Raw genomic sequence first — 25,410 nt, 5'->3', positions numbered from 1 at the left:
TATTTTTTCTTAATGCATTCGTTGGCTGTATATTTAATAATAAATGTAAAGTTAAAATTGTCTACAACTTACCTTATGATGCAAAGACGTGCTGTTGCTACCATGAGTTCTAACGATAGTTTGTAAGCTCGCAGGTGTGCTAGTTGATTTAGTTATTGGCCTACCCGATGAATTGTCAGGTTCGTGAACCAAAGCTCTGTCTATAAATAATAATAATATGACGATTGTACATTGCAAATTATAATCAAAAAAAGGACAAAAAGAAAAAAGAAGAACTTTTACGATTACATTTAAATAAGATCTTAATTACCTGGCAATTTCCCATATTTATGTGGTAGCAAAGGTGCTTCCATAGTTTTGTTTGTGTAACTCGGTGAACTTGTTTGACTAAAACTATCTGATGAAACATTGCTATCTTGTCTAACGTTGATTGGTTTTGGCACATAACTTTGACAAATCGCACTAAGCGGTGGTGGTAAATTAGTTTGCGTAGCTTTAGGTAATTTTTCTAATTTTTCAATACCACTTGATCTTTCCTTTCTCGTATTATGTTGTAACATATTTCTAGCTTTTTCCATATCATTGTCATATTTGGCACGCGTTGATTGATCTATGACGGATCTTTGATCGGACAACAATCTTCTTTCCAATTCTTGCGGTAATCTCGAAGGATCTTCGTATCTGTTTGATCATTTGATTAAATAAAAAAAAAAAAGAATTACAAAAAGATTTATTTAACATTTTAATAAATGTATCTCTCTCAATAATAGAAATATTTTGGAATATAGAAAATTTGAAAATATCTTGATTATAATATATACGCGAATAGAATAATAAAAAGTTTACCTAGATATTGATCTATCTTTATTCAAACGTCTTTCCATGTCTTTGTAACGACGTTGATCATCCTCCTCGTTCTTACTCTGTAGACGTCGTTCGAGATTTTTCGAAACTGCTTGAAGTTCCTCAAACTTCGATCTTTTCTCTTCTTCTCGATACAATCTAACCAGTCCGACGAACTTTCGTTCCTCCTGAAAAGTGTCTCGAGTAGACTCAGACATTTCTTCTTCAGATATTCCCTCCAGTGTTTCCTCCTCGACACTTCTTCCCTCGATGCTTTTCTCTTCTTTACGAAACTTTCCTCCTCCTCCTCCTCCTCCTCCTCCTCCTCCTCCTTCTCCTGGCTGTTGTCTGAGCGAGCCAAAAATATTCAATCATTTTCAATTCAATTGCAAGATTTCATTTTTATCATGTATTTTTCATAAAATAATTGTAAGAAATTGAATGAACCACTGCAAACGATATAAATCGATTAAATAGGTTAAATGCTGATTAAAATTCTTAATGTTGAGAGTACCTACCACTCGTATGGGTAAGGTAATCAAATACTTTATCAAGATGCAGCAGGAAATTTACGGTCGGTTTGACGAACCTCTTACACGTGCAACCGTCCAGAATTCTAGATGATTCAAATTTAATTCGAATGAAGTATCTTCGAACGAAAAGCTTATTGCCATCGAATCAAGTAGACTCAAACATTGTTAAGATAGATTACTACTACTATACACTTGAAACATTTCTTTAAAGAACTATAAGTAGATACGGGATAGTCTAATTTTTTTTTTTTTTTTGAAAATAATCTTCAAACTGTAATCTACTTTCAACTCGAACAACTCGACAATTCAAAACGAATTTGATTAAAAACTAATTTGCGAAATTTTTCTAATTATTTTCTTAAAGGGGAAAAAAAAAGAAGTCATCCCCTCACGTATAAAAGATAGGCTGTCAAGATTATTACGACAAGTGATGGAGCAGTAAACTTTAGAAAGAACAAAATGATGATTATTTGAAAGACATAATTTAATAAAAAAACGAATTGAAAATCATTGCTCCAAAAAATAAAAAAAATAAAAAAAAAAGTATATTTATTGTTCTATAAAATAATAAAAATGTGAATATTTGTTATTTACACCGAAAAAAATTATGAAATGATTGGGTGAGTAAATTTAACAAAAAAAAAAATTTCCAAAAATTGATCAAATAAAATAATTGTCCATTTACCTGATATTTTGATTTTGAAGATTTTGTTGCTGTCTATCATCTTCTCTTTCATTTAAAATATCATTGAAATTAGTTTCGTTGTTCTTGATAGTCCTTTCGTGAAGGTTCTTCTCAAGATCACGTGAAGCCTTTCGAAGTTCATCGAGGTTTGATTGTCGTTTCTCAAGCTTTTCCTCATCCGAGAAATTAACTTTAGGAAAGTTAGCTATGAAGTTACTATTCTCATTGGCGCTGGCCATGTCCTTCGATTCAAAAGCCAAAGAGAAATCCTGGGATGGTTGGTGATGATGATTATTATGAGCTCTAAATGGTCCAAGGTCTATCAATTTCTTATCGATCAGGACCGTCTGTCCATTCCAAGAAGAATTCGTCAAATGACAAGCAACTTGTGGTGATGATGATAATGACGATGACGTATTTGAATCTTTTTTTTTCCTTTACAGTTCGACGTACCACCTTCGCATCTGTTATTTTTTGATTTTTCAATTGGTATTGGTTTCTCGTTTTTCGATCGTTTTGGTATTGCTGGTGGACGTATTGGTATTGGAGGTGGTGCTACCTAAATTCAACACGTCCACACATTTTCTTTGATTACTTTTAATTTATTCCTTGGTGTTTGTAAATATATTTAATTAGCAATAAAAAAAAATATATATTAGAAAATTATTTAAAAATAACATAACTAAACTCATAGCAATGCAACAGTGAATATGTAAGAAAATATAATTATAAACATATATTTATTTTAATTATTTTTCATTCATAGTTTCATGTAATACTTTCATTCATAATTCATGTAACATATTATTATTCATTTGATGTATAAATGAATTTCAACGTGGCAAGGAACGTGTTCAAATAAATGAAAGTTAACATCGTATATACTTGCTGTGTAGTATTTTGAAGAATGTTATAACTGTATGGGTGCTTGTAGATGTATTTCCAGATTGCACGTGTGTCGTGTTGTGACTTTTATATATATGTGTATTTATGTGTGATGACGAATTGATCGAATAATTATGCACGCATCCAAAATAGTTTCTGTTAAATAAAAAAAACCAACAAATTGATTAAAACATTATTTTTCTTTTTTTTATATGATGGCACGTCTGTGTGTGTGTGTGTGTACTTGTAATTCAGATATTTATAAAGTAAAAGATAATTACCGTAGGTGCCGCCGAATGACGACGTGGAATAGGTGGTGGCATATTATTTTCGTTGGTAGGTGGTGGTTCTGGAAGTAGTGATGCACGTGGTGGTAATCCGACGCTATGAATTCTACTTTGTCTGCAATAAAAAAAAAAAAACATTGCTTTTTACCGATGATCCATCATTTTCAATTTTCATTAACATGCTGTTAGATAAATAAATTATTAGCACGTGTAGTAAAAGAGATTATAATTTATGATTATATTTCTTTTATCGTTACATTCAATTAATTATGTATACATTTTTTTCTTTTGCACAGATATCCTCTTTGAAGTTGTAAATCATAATCCCCTTGGGTAATTGTTATTATTAATTTAATTTCACTTCCGTTATTATCTTAAGACTTATAACGTAATGCTCATGTAAAATCTGCAAAAGCTAAAGAGTTCTTATTAACGTCGACCAAAGTTACAGGATTTGCTGAAGCTTCGGCATAAGTGTTAGAAGCAGACAGAAGCACTCAACGAACTATTACTGCTATCGACATTTTCAAGTTTGCAATATTAGAAATCGAAAGGGTAAAGTAAATTGAGAAATAATTGATAATTCGATAATCAGATATTTATGTTTATTCAATCAACAACAACAACAACAACAAAAAGAAGAAAATTATGTTCTATCATAAAACCTATCCTAAATTATATAAAAATAATTAAAATAATTGACAATTAATTGAACATTTGTTGTTTGCAATTAATAATTAATTGATATGTGACAAAAAGATAATTAGATAAAGAAGATGTGCAATTTATATCTATTTTAAGAATATAAAGAAAAGAAAATAAGAGCAAGAAATATTAGTAGACATTGATGAATGAACGTATAAGCTTAGATTAAATATGAACACACACCAGTGCATTCATAAAGGGATACGTAAAATTTCTCGGATGAAAGTCTACGTATTCTGAATATCCATTTCATATGCATCAGCATCTTCTCTCGTTCTTGCTCACCCTTTCTCTATTCGTTGCATCTTAATTTGAAGACTGTTTACCAACCGACAAACTTCAACTCTTAGAAGCCCATGAATGCTTCCTTGCAAGCTAATCGAAATTCATTCGCTATTCTATCTCATGACTGATAAAGGATCGATTTAAATGTATATTACTTGAAATATTAAATAAAAAGGTTTAATATCCTTTGAAAGACTTTTCAGTATCCTTTTTAAATGGTATATTATATTTGTAAAATCAATTTTTCAAAAATATTTCTCAATTTATATCAAAATCTTGGATGTATTTACAAATTTCAAAATGTCTACCTTGCTTTAAATTGTTTTTAATAATTTTAAACATTTATTTTAAATCTTTCAAACTTAAAACGATTAATGGATAAAATAATATCTGACTCAGGTGCATCTAAAAGGTTGGTGTTGTATAAAATAAATTTGTAAACTGTAACAATCGTTATAACGATGATCGTAATAAATATAATATAATCAATTTGATACTATATATTTCGTAAAGAAGAAATAAAATGGTCAGTAATAAAATAATAATCCTCTCTTAGATTGAAATAAACATAGTCAAGATAAATTCATCATTTCTATGAAAAAAAATAAAAAAATGAAATTACTTAGAAATGAAATATTCTTGTTTTTATACATTTTATAGAAAACTTAATTGAAATCTAGAAATGATTCAAATTCCACAAACAAATATTATTTTTTTTTTTTTTTTTTTTTTTAATAAATGCATCTTTCCTTTAAAAGTTAACTTTCGAATTAATATAATCTGACGATTTGATTATTATTATAATTTTACGATATTCATTCGTATTTTTGTTTCAAAAATTAATCAGTTAGATTTGTTCTTATCAATTCACGAACATCAAAATGAAATAATTATTAAATGAAACATCAATTTGTTGATATTTTTTACCTCGGTTGTCGAGTTGGACTCAAATCACCGCCACGAGTATTCATCGTCGACATGGTTTTGTCTGTAAAAAAAAAAAAAAAAGAAAAGAACAAAAAAAACCATTAATTAACTGAAAGATTCGTTTTTTTTTTTTCTTAATCGTTTAAAATTTTCTAACGTGTTCACTCGATGCAATTAATATCAACGAGTTAATATAAATATTTGTTACTTTCATGACGTCATACACACCCCCGTTCCCATTTTATTTATTACAAAACAAATATATTACTCCATCGAATTAAAAAAAAAATTCGAAGTAAACAAAAATAAACAAGTAAATCGACAAATATTTGCATTTGCAATCGATTAGAAAAAAAAAATTATTATAAAAAGAAGTGAAAAAACAAAGGAACGTTCGTACGTATTCTCTCAATGGAAATTACCATTCGCGAATAATAAATATTTATTCTTATCCAAACGTCATTGAATAAATATTTTGTATGGTTCGAGAAACCCTATAAAAAAAAAAGAAGAAAAAAAGAAGAGAGACAAAAAATTCGAAAAACCAATTCAAATAATTATTTGCAAGTATTTCTTCAATGAAATGAACAAATTACGATAACGAACGTGCATTAATTTTTAAATTATAACAATAATAATAATAATAATAATAAGTCACAAAATAAAATATATATATATATATTTATGTAATATTCGAAAATACTTAAAAAAAAAATAAAAAGAAAAATATAAAAATCCATGAAAATAATAGGAACACGTTTGTCGGAATAATATACAAAATTAATATAATAAATAATGGTCATTTTACAATGAGACGAATTCTATTAATTTGTCAGGAAATAAATATATCATCTTATCTGTGAGAAAGATGATGATACTTTATTCAAAATGGTTTCGCAACTGTGCACACGAAGTAGGAACATACTATTCAATTTCAAGCCGCTTCCACATCGTCTATTACTAGCAGCAGACAGTATGGAAGGTCCATTCTAACATTTCGTTCTTTGGGATCGATGTGCTTCCTCCATCCTATCCAAGTACCAACACCACCAACACTACCAACATCACCACCAACAGCAGCATCAGCAGTTAGATGAGATGCTGCTGCTTCTGCTTCTACTTCTACTTCTACTTCTGCCTTCGTACATTTCTACTCGTGAGAATGCACATACATACATATTTTAACAATCTCGTAGTACCTCAAATCTTAAATTTTTATTCGAGATCTGCAATAAATTTTTCTCACTCTTCTTTCTTTTTTTTTTTTTATATTTTTTTAATATATATTATTTTATTATATTATATGATATTTTTGTTTTCTTTATCAAAGTTAGTTTCCCTTATAATAATTTTTCCTTCCCTTTTTTATCTTCCACCCCGAACGCCCCTTTTTTCATTCTTCTCTTCTCTTTCTCTAAGTTTGTTTGTTTTGTTTTTTTCTTTTTCGTTACTTTTCCTCCCTTCATCATACCTTACATCAACGTTTCTTTATTCCTTTTTCTTGCTTCCTCCTTTGTATTCGTTCCTTTATTTTCCGAACCAAAGAGACCCGACGAAATGTTTTCCCTTTTTTTAACTTACAACCGTCAAAACAATTCTCCCTGGACTAAGGTATATGTACTCTATTTAATGAATCAAATCTTTCCCAACAACTACTTTTATTACGAGGCGGCTTTTTAATCCATTTACTTTTAACAAATCTCCTCTTTTAGTTCTAATTTATATTATTTTGTTCTTCTTAAAACGAACACACGTAATTCAATAACAACAACAAATCTAATTAAAAATTATTACATTTTTTGTGTTGTCATTCTTAATCGCAATTAAAATAAATCTCTAACATGAACGTGTTGTACGTTCGTAAATTATTTCTTATTAATTAATATAAATTATTTAATGAAAATAAAAATATATAAAAAGATTCATATAAATGTTAATTATTTTCTACGATATAATGCATAAAACACACCATGTATTATTTAATAATAAATTTTGAATAAAATTATGTGAATAAGATAAATCATGTTCTATCTTTAATAATTCTAAATGATTACTGTATATACATAAATGATTAATATGACTAATATTAATTAATTAATTAATTAATTAATATATTTTATTAATTATTTTATTATTATAGTTCTTTGTAAAATCCAATCAAAATACTCGCATAAATAATTATTAGAAAATACATTAAAGCACATTCGAAATAGCCAAACGTAAATGCGATTAAATCCTATATAGTAAATTCGATTAAACTTTAATAATAATAATAGTAGTAGTATTATTAATATATATGTATATATATATATATAAAATGCTAATAATATACCTCTCAAGACTACTTACAAATTTTGCAATAGAAACTGTTCAAATTATTCTAATTGGACTAATTATTCACAAAATTAGTATTCCAAATGTACCTTTCTCTCATTTATCATAGGAAACAATTGTAAATGATTAATAATACTTCCAATTATTATACACTAATTTTATCTTACAATTAAATAGAATTCGTTCTATTAAATAAAACAAAAAAAATAAATAAATAAATTTAGTCTGAAAAAATAGGATGATATTATTTTAGAAATATAAAATAAAATAAAATAAAATAAACTAAAGGACCATTGAAAGAGAGGAAGAAAGAAAAAAAAAAGAAAGATTCATAAAAGGAACTTCAACGAAATCGATAACCCGTCGAGATAGCCCAACGACGTAAAAAAAAAAACGTCCATTTTCTACGATTCTTTTGACAATTTTTCCTTTTTTTTGTTCCATTTTCTTTCTATTTTCAATTTAACACCGTAGAAAATGTATTTTTTCTAAAGATAATATGTTAAAAAAAGCCAAAAAAATGTTTAAAATGCCCCCTTTTAAAACGTTATTTAACAAATATAACAAATATTGTTCCAATAAAATAAATATAATCGTTGTGTTTTTTATTTTTTATTGATCTTTCCATAATGTTAACATTTAATGCAAAATAAATACAAGACGTATTGACACGTGTCTAGCACGTTTGTTTTTTTATTTTTTTTTTATTTTTTTTTTTTTTTTCAATCGTCTTTCGATAATACAAGTTTTATCTTTGATTTTTGTTTTTTTGTATATCACGTGAAACAAATCTAGACTTTAATCGAAAATAAGAAAAAGAAGAAGAGAGAGAGACAGAGAGAGAGAGAGAGAAAGAGAGAGAGGAATAGAGCAAAAAAAGAATTTTAATAACTATGACCTTTATCGATCGCAATAGGGCGACTATATTAAATCGTCGAACACGTAAAACACGGCTAATGGTTCTGGATACTCCCTTTCTCTCAAATTGATCCTCACAAATGGTCATTGAATGTTCCATCGCTATACGATAAAAAGATTACATGCAACCTGTCCAAGTGTAACTTTATCAAATTAGAAATAAAAAAAAAATGTTCGCAGGCATAAACGATTGAAATACATAAATGTAGGTCGCATTCTTTTATTTTGATTTTCATAAATTTGAATTACGACGATGATGATGATGATGATGATGATAATAATCATAACGAAGTACGATGATACTAAAAGTCTGTTGACTTTTTCATAAAATAAAATAAATAAATCAATAAATAAAATAAACAAATTTGTATCATGGTTTATATCCTGACAATTTTCATGATAAAAATCATAACAAATTCGAACGAAAGTTTATTGACTTTCTGATAAAAAAAAAAAAAAAATTCATATAAATTAATCATATGTCATAAAAAAAAAAAAAAATAGGAGGAAAGATATGATATAAAAAAAAGAGAGAGAAAACAAAAACGGAAATAGAAAAATACGTATCGCGTTAGGTTCGATTTTTCACAAAAGCATTCAAGTGAAAAATACAAATGATTAGTATTAGATTCCTTACATTTCCTCTTCGCTAACAAGAAACATCATGAAATCTTCTCAGTAGACTATACCGTTATCAATACAATACTATCCATGACATATCAATTGATGACCTACTTATGTACATCAAAAATATATTCTTACTATTTCTATACAACATTCTACATAACACGTACAAATGAAATAATCTAATAAAGTATAAAGTAAATCTTACTTTATTTAAATCCAATATATATATATATATAGATAGAAATCCCTAAACGAATTTTTAACACACATCGGATATGAAAGAAAGATAAACATAAATATAAATATAAATATAAATATAAATAAAACTTTACTCGTGTATATGAAAAATAAATCCTATGAACAAAATTCTTTATATGAAATTGCAACCTATCAAAATGAATGGAAGGTAGAAAGTACAGAAAAAAAAAATGATTATCCTATTCGTAATATATCAAAAATATATCTTGGTAATCTCTAAATAAATTGTAACGTATAGGGATAAATACAAAATTGTTTATATATTTATATGGTATATATGAGAGTGTGTGAGAGAGAGAGAGAGAGAAGGAGAACAAGAAAATACAAATAAAAATAAAACGAATTTATGGAAATTTAGGGGAAGAAAAATTGATGAGAAATTTATATGGCTGGCAAAGGTCCCCGAATATCGAATTGAAATCGAATATGAATGCAAATGACATTTGATGATTGACGCGTTATCAGAAAAAGAATAACCAATAGAAAAGTTGTGTAGTGTTATTTTTATATATATATTTATATATATATTATAAAATGTAAAGTTACATGGTGGATATGCAGCATGTCATTGCAGTTGCAGTTGTAGTTTACAGTTGAGGTTGCTGATGTTGATGCTGATGTTACTGGTACGAGGCTATAAATCAAGGAAGAATTTTCAAGCCATAAATCAATGTTTGTTTCTTCTTTATATACGATTGAACGTTTTGCCATCCGTCATGTGTGGATATACTTTTGACGTGTATATAACGAATACCCTTCGACACGACAAACCTTTCTATTTCAACTCGGATAAACTTCAGAAAAGATCCCTTAACAGAAAACAAATCTGAATCACTCTAACCAACTCTTAGTATTTTTATTTAATTCAGATAAATCGTTTTAATGTTATATAGTACGCATTTTGCATTTTTGCAATTATTATATTATTTAAATAATTAATTTATTTTTATCGACCAAAAGAAATTTCTTGTAAACCATTTATGTTTGCATGTTGATATTGATGAAATTTATTTGTATGTTGTTTTATTTTGATTTATTATAAAAAATAAAATTTTGAAAAGAGATTTATACTTTTTTTCAAAAGATCGATAAAATATGTGACGTACATTGTTTTCATTTAACAATAATAATTGGACTTAATCTGTACAATTGATATGAAAAAAACTTTGATCGAGTTATTCGAAACTATTGAACTAGTTGACTAGGTTTGATGAACACATAAATTAAAGAAATACTGATTCTTTCGTAAAGATACAAATTAATAATTAAACGAATAAATCACGTAAACATAATTAAACATATACACAAAAATATATACATATATATATGTCATTTTAGTCTAATATTGTTTCATCCGAAACCGACGGTCTATCGACAAACTCCCACGGTCCACGTACTCTGACAACATTGATTTTCTAAAAGCAGGACGAGACCGAGTCTAGTTCTTCGATCTTGCATTTTATTTTAAAATAAAATGAACAAGAAAAAGAAAGAAAACACAAGAAAGAACAAGAAAAAGAAAAGAATAATACTACGTCATTGTGTTGAATACCAAATGCGAATAAAATAAAATCTACAAAACGTGATCCGTTAAAAAAGTAACCAAAAATAAAAAAATAAAAAAACTTACAAGTCAAGAAAAAAGTGAAAGAATAAAAAGAAATGATCGTAACAAACAAACAAAAATATAGTTATAAAATACAAATTAATTAAAGTAAACATATTTAAATGTATTTACATAAATATAGGAAAACGGATATAAACAAAGTCAAACGTCAAGGTCGTTGTAAAAAAAATTCCTGATAGATAAAAGATAAGCTAATGTTCTACTTTTCTTCTTCTTCTTCTTCTTCTTCTTCTTCTTCTTGATTTGTTTTTTATTTATCTTCTCTCTCTTTTTCTTTCACATCATAAAAGTTCACTCAAGAGAGAAAATAGATACACGGAATTTGATAACACAGACGTGCAGTGCCAGTGTTTTGGTTTAAACGATGTGACCGCATCTTCAACGACAAAAATTTATCGAACACGACATTTTCTATAAATACACAGAGAGACATGTATACATGTATGTTATAATATTGAGAAGGTTGTAAAGAAAAAAAGAAAGGCCACAATGATCCTCCAACTTTGCAAGATTTCATACATCCTCCCCCTTACACATTTTTCATAAACCAATCGCTATTTCGCTACCCATAGAAAATCGTTCGTCTTTGTATATTCGACCTGTTCCTTTTTATCTCTAATGAAAAAATATCTCCTGTATATACCTGTATATACGTGTATAATACATGTATAAGAAGTGTCCTAAAAATTATTTTACCTTACTACAAAAAAAAATTCTCTTTTAGCTGATATTTTTGGAATGTAAATATTACTTTTTATTATATTATAATATATAAAATATTTATTATATTATATTATATTTATATTATATTTAAATTATATTTATATTATTTTTGAATATTGTATAAATATTTAATTTTTAATATTGTAGGAATATTATTTTTAAATATTGTATGAATATTATTTTTGAATATTATTTGAATATTATTTGAATATTATATTTATATTATATTTAGTGAAATATCACAATGAACGAACACTCATTTTTCTTCCCTTACAATATTTTCTTTTCTTTATTTTATTCTTTTTTCATTTTCTTTTTTTTTTATTTTTTTTATGATTATCGCGAAATCGAAAAATCTGCCATATCATCGATATGGCTTTCAAAACGAGTCAAGAAGGAAGAAAAGCCTAGCTGTATGGAATTTTTATTACATCGTTTATATATATTTTCTTCTACTAAACTTCCCCTCTCTTCAGCTTCTTCTTCTTCTTCTTCTTCTTCTTTTTCAAAAATATAGAATGTCCTTTTATCCCTCTATCTCTCTCTCTCTCTCTCTCTCTCTCTCTCTCTCTCCTTATACAAACAAGCATATCCAAAAAGCAAGCACAGCTTCCTTTTTATCATCTACCGTTATCGGTTGAAGTTTCTTTCTCTCTTCTAGTTCATTCCCGTAGGGTGAACATCGGAAAAGAATGTTTGAGGGGAAAAAATAATAATAATAAAAAGGAAAAAGAAAAGAGTCGAGAAAATCGGCTCGTCATTTTTGCAAATTTGTCCCGTCAACTCTCTCTCTCTCTCTCTCTCTCTCTCTTTCTCTTTCTAGCAGCGATTGAATTCTGTTCCTGACATTCCTCCTCGTTCTATTCACCCAACAACTGTTTTCCTCAACGTGTGAGAAAGAAACTCAACCCTTATCCCCCTTTTCACTTTCTCTCTCTCTCTCTCTCTCTCTCTCTTATGATTGTACTTTTTGTCGTTTTCTTTCGTTTTCTTTCGTTTCCTTCACTTTCCTCTTAGAAATTCTTAGACGTAGATCCCGTAGGAACCCTTCGCAATAATATTCCTGGATACCGAACAACCACAAACGCATCGAAATTGCAAGCATACTTGGGAATGCGATCGACATAGTCTGTAGTCTGTAAAAGCAAGTAAAATGCAAAGAACCTTTTTCCCCCTCTCTCTCTCTCTCTTTCTATCTTTCTCTCTCTAGAAAGTTCATTTACCATTTAACCGAAGTAACATTAACTCGAAAGGAAAATGTGTTCTCATCCAGATTAACATTTTCTCTTTTATATTCTCGTTACCGTTAATATACACTTTGCTATTCTTTAAACAAAACAAAACAAAACAAAACAAAAAATAAAAAAAGAATCAACTTTTTCTATATCGCTCTGTTTATTTCATTTCAATTTTTTCTTTTTTTTTACGTTTATATATTAAAAGTTTTCAACAAACTTTACTTGTCTCTTCCATCTTGTGTTCCTCTACTTCTTCTTCTTCTTCTTCTTTTTCTTTTTCTGATTGTCTATTTTGTTCTGGATATTTTCAATTTATTTCAATTCTATTCTCTGATTTTCTCGAATGTATTAAATCGGTCAAATAATTTAATAAATCTCTCCTACTTTAGCATATTTAATAAATAGCATTAATAGCATTATAAATAAGTGAAAATCGATTTGATACGAAAGAGAAAGAGATAAATAGAAAATATCATTTCGACGTCGTCGGTGCTTTTATTTTCCGCTCATTTTATTACGTGATAATATTCGCAGTAAAAAAAAAAAAAAAAAAAAAAAAGAAGAAGAAAAAAGAAAGGAGTAGAATAAAAATAAAAAAATAAGAATAAAAATAGAAAGAAAAAAAAAGTAAAATATAAAATAAATAATCGTGTTATAAAATCGTACGATCAAAATTATGCATACGTCTATCCATAAATATACTTCGAGTGTTTATACTAATTTAATAACTGTTGAAATATACAAATTCGATATGATTTCATTTCGTAAATCTTATGTAACACATACAAAGGTTCAAATTGTTTCAACTAATCGATTGCTATCAAACTTGAAACTATACAAGTTTAAACACAGTAATAGTAATCTATTATTATATTCAAAATAACGTATATGTAATTTAAGAACAATCGAATTAATAACAATATAATTTATATAGATACATATTATTATACCCCCATAATTATTATTACTCATTAATAAAACAATTAATAAACAGAATGTATTGGTATAAGTAAAAAATATTTCATTTGTGCGTATTCAAAAATACAATTTCTTTACAATAATATCAATCGATCGAAATATACGCAAACAAATGTATACAAATAAATAAATAAATAAAATAATATACAATTTATTGAATATACTCACGATCGATAATAGCAACACGTAACAGCGTTCGTTCCCACGATGTCCTCGAAAGATCTAAGGATCGATAAAGGTTTGTTCAGTTACTTAGTAGCTGCTGATCGAAATTGTTGTTCTTCCACGTTGACGACAATCCATCGCAGATAACTTCATCTTAAACTTCGGCATGACAAAGAGATTCTTCGTATTCTAATCGGGATTTATCAGTAGCCCGATTCATCTCCTTTATCGTCTGATCCTATCGAGACGCACCATCTCCAAACGATTTAAGATACATGCCGCCCTCAGTTTATCCTAAGATACCCTTTTCCCCTATTCATTTACGAACAAGAAAAAGAAAGAAAAGGAAAGCTATTTTCGCAACTTTTCTCGATTTCTTATCAAAAGAAAAAAAATAATTAACTTAAAGGGATTGACCAATCGAAATCTCTTATCTTTCTTTTTGTTACATCACCGTTTTCTTGAGGTTACACATCAATGAATTCGTTTTCACATGACAATTCGAATTAATTAAACTTTAACAAATTTTTAATATCAATGCGTCAAAATCTAAATAAATATTGGTAAATAATTTGGTTTTTATTTTTTTGTAACACTATTAATAAATAAATAAATGCGAATAATTCTTCAAATACGAGAATACAAATTTTTAACACCTTGTCTATTATTATAATTATTAAAAAGAAAAAAAATAATAATCTGACCTATATATATATTTAATTAATAATCTTACTTTGAATATTTCACATAAGATCAGCTTTTTCCTATTCCCTCTTCTTCTTGATTGTGTGGATCAGATATATTTGTTCAAATGTAATCATTTAAATTCTATGATTTTTTAATCAATGAATTTCCCGATGTGTCCTTGACACTGTCGAATGCACAAAAAGTCACCGGTTATCGGAAACAATTCGATGATGCACCTATGAATGTTCGAAATCTTTCGTAGGAAGATAAACACGTGGAACGAACTACGTGCGTACTATGTGCGTGGGTGGTAGCGTACTACTGAGTTTCACGTTCCTGTAAAGCCAATCCTGACGATTTCCCCTACCCTCTAGTTCCCTAGCTCGCGGCTTCTTCCACCCCTTCCAACAAACTCCGCCGCCCTCTGCGAGTCCTCTGCTGAAAACGAGTTTGCGCTCCTGCCAAACTCCGTACTTCGTCCTCAAACGTCGTTGCACTAATAGTACTCCTCTCTTATTTTCTTTCCTCGATAATCGAAAATTAATCAGCCCCTTCTTTCGTCTATTCATTTTCTAAAATGATACCGATTATAATTACGATTATGATATTTGATAAATCTTTTCGTAAAATCATTTCGATTTATTCGTAATTTAAAATTGAAGATTGGGTGTTTCAAACGATTCGTTAATTATCAAAAATTTAAAAATATATACAAATAAAATTATAATATCCCTAACAATTTGATTCACCTGTAGGATTATTTTTAACTTGAAAACTTCTTTAGAATCTGAATGATTTGAACAAAAAAGAAACTTATCTGGAAATTAATACGAAACCACAATCATTGTCCACAGTGGCCCAGTACAAATAATAGATTGCAAAAAGAAAATCTTATATTTCAACATTAATCTAATAAAACAGTCGTTGTAAGAAGTTAACCATTTGTCACTGATCTCATAATAATTCATAAGTATCAACCAGGGAATGGTACATTTGGTGAAAATTTTATTGCAATTTTAGCAACAATAAAATGTATCTTTCCTATTTGATGAAATCCGATCCATCATACAATTCGAAATCGATAAAATGTTGCAGACGTTATATCTTGTCTAGAAAAGTTATGCATTAGTTTTCTAGATAGACTAAGGAAGAAAAATTACTACGAATCTTTCATCGAGGTATCTTGACATAGTTGATAGACGGGCCACTTACAGACTCTCGACGACAAGAAGCAATAATCCTCGAGGGATTGAAGGGACACCTCTTTACTTACTTTTTCTCAGAACTTCCAAACGACTTTTCTTCTTCTTCTTCTTCTTTTTCTTTTTCTTCTTGTATTTTCTTCTATTCATTTAAACTGGTAACTAGAAGTCCTGCATTTGCAACAAAAAATTTCATTATACTTCCTTGCCATGTTTTTATACATTAACGAAATCATATATTAAGAATTTTATCATATTTTTCACGATCATACTAATTCAATTATTATTGAAAAAGTATATACAATTAAAATTAATGACAATATTGCAGATCAATCGTAATCGTTTTTTAATTTTAATCAAAATTATTCTGATCTATAACTGTAATATTTCAAATATTATTAAATCATTATGAAATCAATATAATAATAGAATTATAATCAAACTTTAACAAAAGATTTTATTTTCTAATAGTTGTATGAAAGTAACTAGAATAGGAAGGTCCTGACAAATGCCTAGGATTATAAGAGAGTTTTCGTGCACATAGACACGCATACACTTACACATAGACAAATAATACAAAGAACACAAACACAAGTTTGTAAAGTCCAAGCTGTGGTAAGATTTACTCAAGCCACGAATGTAACAAAAGGGATCAGTATGACCAACTGATAGATCGATCTATTAAATCATTGTATCTATATTCTCTTTCTCTTTCTCTTTCTCTTTCTAATACATTTCTACTATTATAGAAAATATTTTTCTTCTCTCTAATCTTATAAACCATATATATACCAAGTTAATCGTTATAAAATTAAAAATAAATCTATATATCTTTCTCTCTTGTTCTCATTAATTTCCCAAGAGTCTCATAAAATAAATGAATTGTTATTGTGCATAATACTAATATATAAAAAAAAAAAATAAAATAAAATATAAAAAAGTAAGGAATAAAAAATATTTATGTATTTAGTCTGACACTATTGTAATCGTTAAACGTAATAAGTACACATAAAACACGTCGTATATTTTCTCTCTCTCTCTCTCTCTCTCTTTTTCAGATACTATTTGTAATAAATCGTTGTAATTGAACTAAAGCACTTTTAACATCTCTCGAGGACCGATAAAAGCAAATTACATATGCGAATACTCGCTCGTAATTGAATCTATGAAGCCTGAGGTATGGGGGATGAGGATGAGGGTGAAGGTGTAGGTAGAAGTTGTGAGAGGGTAGAAGAGGAAAAAGGGTGGGTGAGGGGTTGAAAGCGAGTATGCTATCTCATTGTACATAACTTATTACGAGTAATAAATCCCGTTGAGAGTACGTATATCTTGTAGGTATGGGGAAAGTTGAGAAAAAATTGTCAAGATAAATGGGTAAGAAAAGGAAGGAAGGAAGGAAAAAAAAAAAGGTTTGAAAAGAAGAACAAAATAAAAAGAGTGTATATATACACCGGTAAAGAAGAAAAAGAAGAAGAAGAAGAAGAAGAAGAAAAAGTAGAAGTAGAAAACACGTCTTATACTTTAAACTCAAGTGAGATTTACAAAACCAAGGAAGAAAATAAACGTTTCGTACGAGAGTTAGTATCGTCTGACTCGTCCACAATCTTGCAAAATTCGTCGACTAAATTTACGATTCGCACGCGTTTTAAACCAAAGCGTAAGGTCTAGACACCATGAAAAAACAAGGACTATTTTTGTAGTATTACGTGCGTGGTTTAGCGAGAGAAATATATGATATATATAGTATATATGGTGTTATTTTCTTATCTTCACTTTATGTCTTTTTAAAGGGAGAGTGAGGTGGATGGGATATAGTTAGCGAAGCTCGTTAATAAAAGCTCGTTTATTCGAAAAGGGATCATAATTATCTGAGGATAATTAAATTTTCTTACTCAATTTGTTTTTCTGTTTTTTTTTTATAATTCATTTCATCATATTTCTTTAGATATTACTATTATTTTTTGTATATAACGAAAATTATATATATATATAAAAAACAAAATTCATGTGAGATACATTATACCATCGATTTTTGTATCGTTTTATTGTATTTTGTTAATTTCAATCTATATCAAAAAAAAATAACTTATTACAATATTATTAAATATATACGAACATCATAACTTTCAAATAGGAAATGAAAAACCTAAGATTCCCAAGAGAATTCGAAAGACAAAAATATTTTATAAAATTTCAAAAAGAAATAAACACTTAGCATTTAAAATACTTGTACACAATAAGAAATGTATATCTTTCTGTCGTCTTGTTTTTTTTTTTTCTTCGAAACCCTTGGACAATGTTTTTTTTTGTCCCACGATTTAACATTTAAAGATACTCAACGTTAGATGTCCCGTAAGGAGTAATAAAGTTCGACAAGGGAAACGCCTCAATTTTGAATTGTCCTTAGTTTACACAAATCTACAGGATAAAAGTTTAACAGAGAAAAAGAGAGTGATCTTATTGTCAGTCGTTATCATCAACAAACCCCTCTCTTTCTACCCTATAACACAACTCTCTATCTCTCCCTTCCTCTCTCTCTCTTATTCCCCTAAAAGAGGCAGCGTAATTCATGTCGACGAGACGACTTCCAACTTTTATTTGGCTAGACTGGATGGCGCCTCGGCTCCGATAATCTGGCCATTACTGGAAGATACACTGACAAGAGGAAAGGAAAGGGGGGACGATTCATGAAGATGTGTGTATGTATTTTATATATGTGTCCTATGATGAAACGAAAGCAAGAGAGAGTGAAAGAAACTAAAAGAGAAATATATATATATATATAGAGAGAGAGAGAGAGGACGGTGACAAAAGTGCAAAAGAGAAGCTAAATCTATATATGTGTGTAAATATGTATGAGTAAAAGAGAGATAGAGAGAGGTGAAGGAATTATCGATCCCACCAAATCCTTGCTACCGTCGCAAATAGGTACATGGACCCATTTCATATCCATATCTATCGATTGTATCTCGTTATGTTGCATAACACGCGAATGAATTACCGTGAATTGTATCCTAGAAACCAATAGAATTATTCTATACTGACGATGAAGTATAGATTTATCTAAATGTGTATCAACACTGTTAATGATCATACAACTCCTATCGTACAAATGAAAATTGTCATTTATTTTTTCAAATATCGTGTTATAAAGAAACACGTGAAATTTTTCCTATGGTAAATTCAATTAGAATTTGTTTATAATTAAAATCTAAAAGGCTTTTTTTTTAAATATATGATCGAATGATTAACGAAGAAACGTTGTAGTCAAATTTGATGTGTTGAATTTAAATTTGAATTCATCTATAATATTTACTATATATTTACAGTACGTGTGTAATATTTGTATATAATAAGTAGTATGAAGATATATGTAAATATGATGAAATACGTAGAAAGTAATAAAATACTAACTCGAGAGATGCGACGTGTCTAAAATTCAACGGGTAATAGAAATGCACTTCTCTCACACATCAACTTGTAGAAATTGTATGCTTAGTGAAAGACATCAGAGACATCATGTGTAATTTCAACGGTAAATCTTTTCAAACGTTTTCAAGGACTTATGTATATACTATTCCAGGTAGAAAATATGAAAAAGAGTGAGATATAGATGACGATAAAGAAATTATTCGTCAAAGTAATAACATATAATACTCATACGCAAGTATCTGTCACATGAATTTAATATTATTTGATACAGAGGAGAATACAATATCTATCATATTTTACAAATGTCACAAAGACAAAATTTTTCAATTTTACATACTTTGTTTATTCACATGCAAAAATATATCAATTTCTTGTCTGTAAAATTTTAAAATAATAAACATGTATCACTACAATGTCATATGAACTTTTTTGCTTTTTTTATTTATCAGATAGTAATTAAAAAATTTCGTAATTTGGATTAAAAATTTGCCCCCCCCCCCTCCCTCACCCCCCCCCCCAAAAAAAACAAAAAACAAAATGACAAAATTCCAAAAAATAATATCGACGAATCAATCGAAAGTATTGATAAATCGGATTAACTTAACGGCAAATTTAAGGACAATTCATGATAAAGAAGAGATCATTCGGGTAGGATGCTTTTGTCCTCGCGGAATAGCTATAAATTGAGATATCCTATCGGAAAACGGCATTGTCCCGCCTCATTCCGCTAGACTGAATCTGAAAATTCGTTTCGATGAAATGACAAAAGATAAAGGAAAGAAAGGAATAGAAGAGAAAGTAGAAAAGCTCCAAAATTCTTCTTTTTCTTTTAATTTCCATTCTCTATTGTCCTTATTCATCCTCATGTATGAATGTATGTATGTTCGTCATTATGTGTACCTAAAATCCATGTGCATGTGTATATACTTGTGTGTAGTTATCTAAGAGATCCAAACTTTATAGAATAGAATTCTATTGATATTAAAAATAATGACGATCAATATCGATAACAACACGACGCTATTACTTTCTTCTTTTTAATAAATCTTGCAAGCGGAAATTTAATTGATCTGGATCTTTAATCGTTTCTCTTTCTTTGTGTTCTCTGTGATCTCTGAAAATATTTACAAAAAAACATTAGCTGATAAAGAATACAACCTTCACCTCAATTTGGTAAATAGATTTTGTCATTACTCTCTCTCTCTCTCTCTCTCTCTCTCTCTTTCTTGTATTATATTTAAATGTAATTTTCTCTCGGTTTAAATATATATTCGCATTTTTATTTGAATAGCGAATACTCTGATAACATTTACATTTCTCTCTCTAATGACTATCGTTTGTATCGATCTTTAAAAAAGAATGCGTTTACATTATTCCATAATTTTTACAAAAACAATAATCCCTTCTTCCTTTAATCCGATTAAAAATTAAATAATAAAATAGGAATTGTATCTAATTGACCAATAAATATTATAACATTATATTTGATATTTTTTATTAACCCTTTCGTTACGTTACCCATATAGGTGTAATATCATTCGACGATTCGTATGCACGAACAAATTTATATAAAACCAATACTCGTGTCAAAGCATGCCATGTAACGAAAAAATTTAAAAATTCTTATATTATTATTATTATTATTATTGTATCGACCATCTCAAATAGACTTCAATAATGCTAAAAAAAAAAAAAAGAAATTGTCCTAACGCGTTTTTAAATAAACTTAACTTTTTCAAAATTTATGAAAAGTATTCAAAGTTTATATCTGGTAATAGGTAGGAAGCAAAGTGTTATACATTATAGTTGAATAACAGTTATTTCGTATCGTCCATCTTCCATATCGTAATACGCATACCTTCGTGGACACGTGGTGATATCATATTAGATGCAGCCACACACAAAGACAAACATGTACGTATACATATAGATTGAATTCAGAAATAGTAAAGCGTTATGTAGCAAGAGTAACTGTGGAACCCAACCCACCACTACCACCATTACCTCCACCACCCACCACCCACCGCCACCACCATCACTAGCATCAGCAGCACCAGTGCAGAAGCAAAAGCAGCAGCCATTCATTTCATCAAGTTGCAGCCTGGTGCTTAGGATAAGGAGTTTGCGACTTGAGATGTAAATTTAAGTGGATACCACGCTCGATGGGATCAACACAGACTGCGTGGACAACTTCGAGCGTGTCTCTGTGTCTGCTTCCAACTGCAATATATAACAAGCTCAACACTATGCAGATGAACGCGTTTTACAACGACAATCATCGTCCTTCCCCCTTTACGAAATTAACTGAATTCTAACTAAGTACGTTTGCATGTTACTTCAGAGTAATTAATGAATTCATTAACCACCTTTCATAAATTTCATTCCTAATTTTGAATCTGATAATAATTACAATAGTAGAACATATATGATGACGTTTAATATGATTTCATTATTTTCCAAATTTTGTATTTTTAACTTTTTAACGATTGTTCAAATATTATTTCGCGTTTTTTTTTTTTTTTTACATTTTTCCGAACCCTTTCTCTATTAACGGCCTTTCAAAGGCCTCGTATGAACAACCAACCCATACAAGAGTCCTGTCAAACGAACTTTTCAAGTAACGCAATATTGAATAACCAAACAGATTTTTTAATAGAATCAAATCTCGATCTATAGGGATTTTTAAAATAATAACGATTAATCAAAAAAAAATCAATCATTCCAATCTTTCTATTTCTTTGTTCTGTTTTTTTTTGTTTTTTTTAATTCCAGGCAATTTGAGAATTCTGTGTTCGCTGTAATAAAAATTTATTCGTTTTCCAAAGGTACCGTAACGCAAATACTTTTTATACGAGATAACGTATAGTAGAAGAACGTTAATTGGCTACTCGTTATTTTTCGCTTTGTACGTTCAGGGGTTGAGTTTGAGGTCAGTTAGCAACGATATCGGAAAACAATCGAAAGCTTCTCTCCAATACAACCGTATTTACACACACACACGCACACACATACATACATATATGTACAATAATGTAGCAGAGGGACAAAAAAGGTAGAAAGAAAACGTAGCTTGTTCAACGAAGCGAATTGTCTCATCCCTTTAACGCGTATACTTCCGATTTCAAGACGACCAAAAGTCGAACTGCAGAAAGGGCATCGCTCGCACAAAACCCACAGTTTAATTTAGGTCGTATTTCCTTCTCCCTTAACGATACACACACACACACACTCATACTCACACACGCGATAGCGTATATTATAGATGTGAGGAAGGTTGGGGAAGATGGATATATATCTACTTCTTCGATTCCTTACCCCCGCGTGCAACTTTGTCCCTGACTTTCTCTCATTTTTCCTCATTTCTTCTTTTCTCATAGGAAAAGAAAAAGAGAAAGAAAAATTATCTCGGTTCGTTAAAAGAAAAAGGCGAACGACGACGTTTCTACTGGTGGATATAAAATACGATCCTAACTGAGAAAACTAGGACCAGTTTCGTACTTATCCAACTTGGACCACAACCTTCGTCGTTAAGATAAGATCTCCTTTATATTTTTTTGCTTCCTTTTTTAGTTTGAGAAAGAAAAGAATTTTTTTTACCAAACTAAAGATCAATGATTATGAAAAGGTAGGATTTTTAAATCATTTAATTGAAATAAACTTATTTCTATGTACCTTTGTTTTTTTTTTGTTTTTTTTTTAACTGATTGTGAGATTCAATGTTGAATTATGAGATAAAATAAATTAAGGTGAAAATAATGAGAAAAAAAAAAGGAAAGATTAATGTTTAACTAACGTCTATAACTTAAACATCTAACGAATAATCATCAGAGGATTTAATATAACACCCCAGAAATCGGTTTTATCTTTAATCTGTGGCAGCAATATATCGTTCACTGAATAGACAGCTCGTATATTTGTGCACGTGCGAGTCAGTTCATTAGTACCTGCATTCGCGTTATTGATGCTCCGTTAGTTCTCTTATTGGCATCCAGTTCGTGGAAAATATTTTGACCGTTTCGCGTTTTAAACGAACTTTTCTGTCTCTCTCTCTCCCTCTCTCTCTCTCTCTCTCTATTTATACACCTATCTTTATTTTTATTCCTCATGAATAATTTACTTTGCAATTGGTTTTTCTTTTTTTTTTTTTTCCTTACTGCACTTTTATTATTTTCATCTTCGTATCCGGGCACAAACTCATGTTTATTTTAGATTGTTATTTTTCTGTTAAACAACGAATTGATCTCATCCCAACGAGACTTAAAACTGATTATTGATAAAATGATTACACATAAATGTAATCGAAATGTTCATGTATATCGCATACCCAAATACAAATAGTGGAAACGAAAATGTCAATCATAATTGAAAATATAGAAGTTTCGATGTTGTATACGAGATTATTATTACCAAAGGTATCTGTTCGTTAAATTATCCTTTCAAAAGCACGGATGCGAGAGTTACGGCGCTAACCAACCGGAATTTGCATTTCCTACATATGAAACTTTAGCCACAAACTCGGACAATCAGAAATACATTGGCTGGATTAACAGAAATATCCGGAAACAACTTCACGATTATTTTTGAATATAAATACGAATTTAAATATACAATAACAACAACAACAACAACAACAAAAAGAAGAAGAAGAAGATTCGTAATAAAGTGCGAAAAGAGAAGGATACAAACTTGGAGGAAAGTTAACATGAAGAAAAAAAGGAAAGAAATAAAATCGACGTGAAAATAAACGACGACGACGACTCGTGCCACATCGATTTCTCGTGTAATCGAGGGAAATATCGAACGACTATTTCCGCCTAGCTTGATTAAAATTCCAATTTTCCTCTCGAACGTGTTATCTATATCTACTACTACCATCTTTTTTTTTTCCTTTTTTTCTTTTTTTTCGTTCGATAATTAAATTATTATCGATTATTAGATATCTCTACTGCACGTTTATTTATATGAAATGTGAATGACATTTAATATTAGAATTACATTTCTATTTTATTGTATGTATTGTATTTTTGGGGTTTTGTTTTCTATCACTTTTAATGAGATACATTTTCTCGAATCAATGTGTGTCAATAAAATATTAAAAAAAAAAACAAAATAAAACAAACATCAATTTTTAAATCCTCATTAAACAAATAAAAGGATTCCACCTGTCTATATATATTTGTACACTTGTAAATGTTTTGTGAACCGAACAAATTTCTTGACACTGATCTAGACTGTGAAAATAACTTAATATATATTTAATCGTTCATATATTTTCTATCTTTCTTTTTTACCTTAAGGGCAATTAATAAACGTGCTTCATCCTCAAAATATATCAACCATTAATAACCCCTGAACTTTACTTTAAATTTGTTTTTTCTCTCTCTCTCTCTCTTTCTCTCTAAAGTAAACCATATGGGTATTTTCGTGCTACAATATCGATTAAAAGTTTTTAAGCTGATTTTAAAATATTAATTACTCTTTTTCCTGATACTTTAGGTTAATTGTCTTTTACGGATATTAAAAATACATGCTTGCGAATATTTTTACTGTACGAACTAATTAATTGATGTAAAACAAAAAAAAAAAATGTAATTGTTTTTTCAAATTACTTAAATTCGTTTTTTTTTTTTACAATTTCATATGCACAACCCCGTTTTTGTTAACCTTGATAATATGAAAACGTTTGAAAAAAGAAACATTCGACGAGTGACGTTTCAAGTTTTTCTAACATGTGACTCGTCGATGCAAGTAATATCAATTAATTTCAATGAAAATTACATTTTATACGAGCAACCGATCTTTTATTTTCTTTCTTATTCTTTTTTTTTTCATTCTTATTTTCTTTCCTTTTTTCTATTTCTTATTTTATTTCTCCCTTCGATTTTTCTCGTTCTACTTTTCACGGTATTACACGTTGATCCAAACACACATAAGTTTTCTACCGATTATCAAACAAAACAAAACAAAACAAAAAACAAAAAAAACAAAATAGGCTACGATACTTCTACCCGAACCGATCAAACACACGTGGCTTTATTTAATAAAGTTCTTTGTTGTTTAGAGAAAAGACG

The 25,410-nt window shown here is 29.0% G+C and overlaps 1 protein-coding gene across 1 annotated transcript in view; it reads right to left on the bottom strand.

Moving 5' to 3' along the window:
* The window catches only part of LOC107064717 (uncharacterized), a 50,326-nt gene that overhangs the window by 18,621 nt on the left and 6,295 nt on the right, over positions 1-25,410 (bottom strand). Inside the window, 9 exon segments of the mRNA XM_089171169.1 lie at positions 73-200; positions 311-681; positions 847-1,191; positions 2,062-2,500; positions 2,503-2,620; positions 3,228-3,348; positions 5,151-5,211; positions 14,022-14,075; positions 15,979-16,078. Of these exon segments, the coding sequence (XP_089027295.1) occupies positions 73-200; positions 311-681; positions 847-1,191; positions 2,062-2,500; positions 2,503-2,620; positions 3,228-3,348; positions 5,151-5,211; positions 14,022-14,075; positions 15,979-16,057 (1,716 nt within the window). The 5' untranslated portion in view covers positions 16,058-16,078.

This window comes from Polistes dominula, unplaced genomic scaffold (assembly GCF_049000335.1).
Source record: "Polistes dominula isolate Pdom_NZ unplaced genomic scaffold, Pdom_raw_medaka contig_31, whole genome shotgun sequence".
NCBI classification, from domain to species: domain Eukaryota; kingdom Metazoa; phylum Arthropoda; class Insecta; order Hymenoptera; family Vespidae; genus Polistes; species Polistes dominula.
The sequence above is the reverse complement of the archived record's forward strand: the minus strand, read 5'-3'. Positions and strand labels throughout refer to the sequence as shown.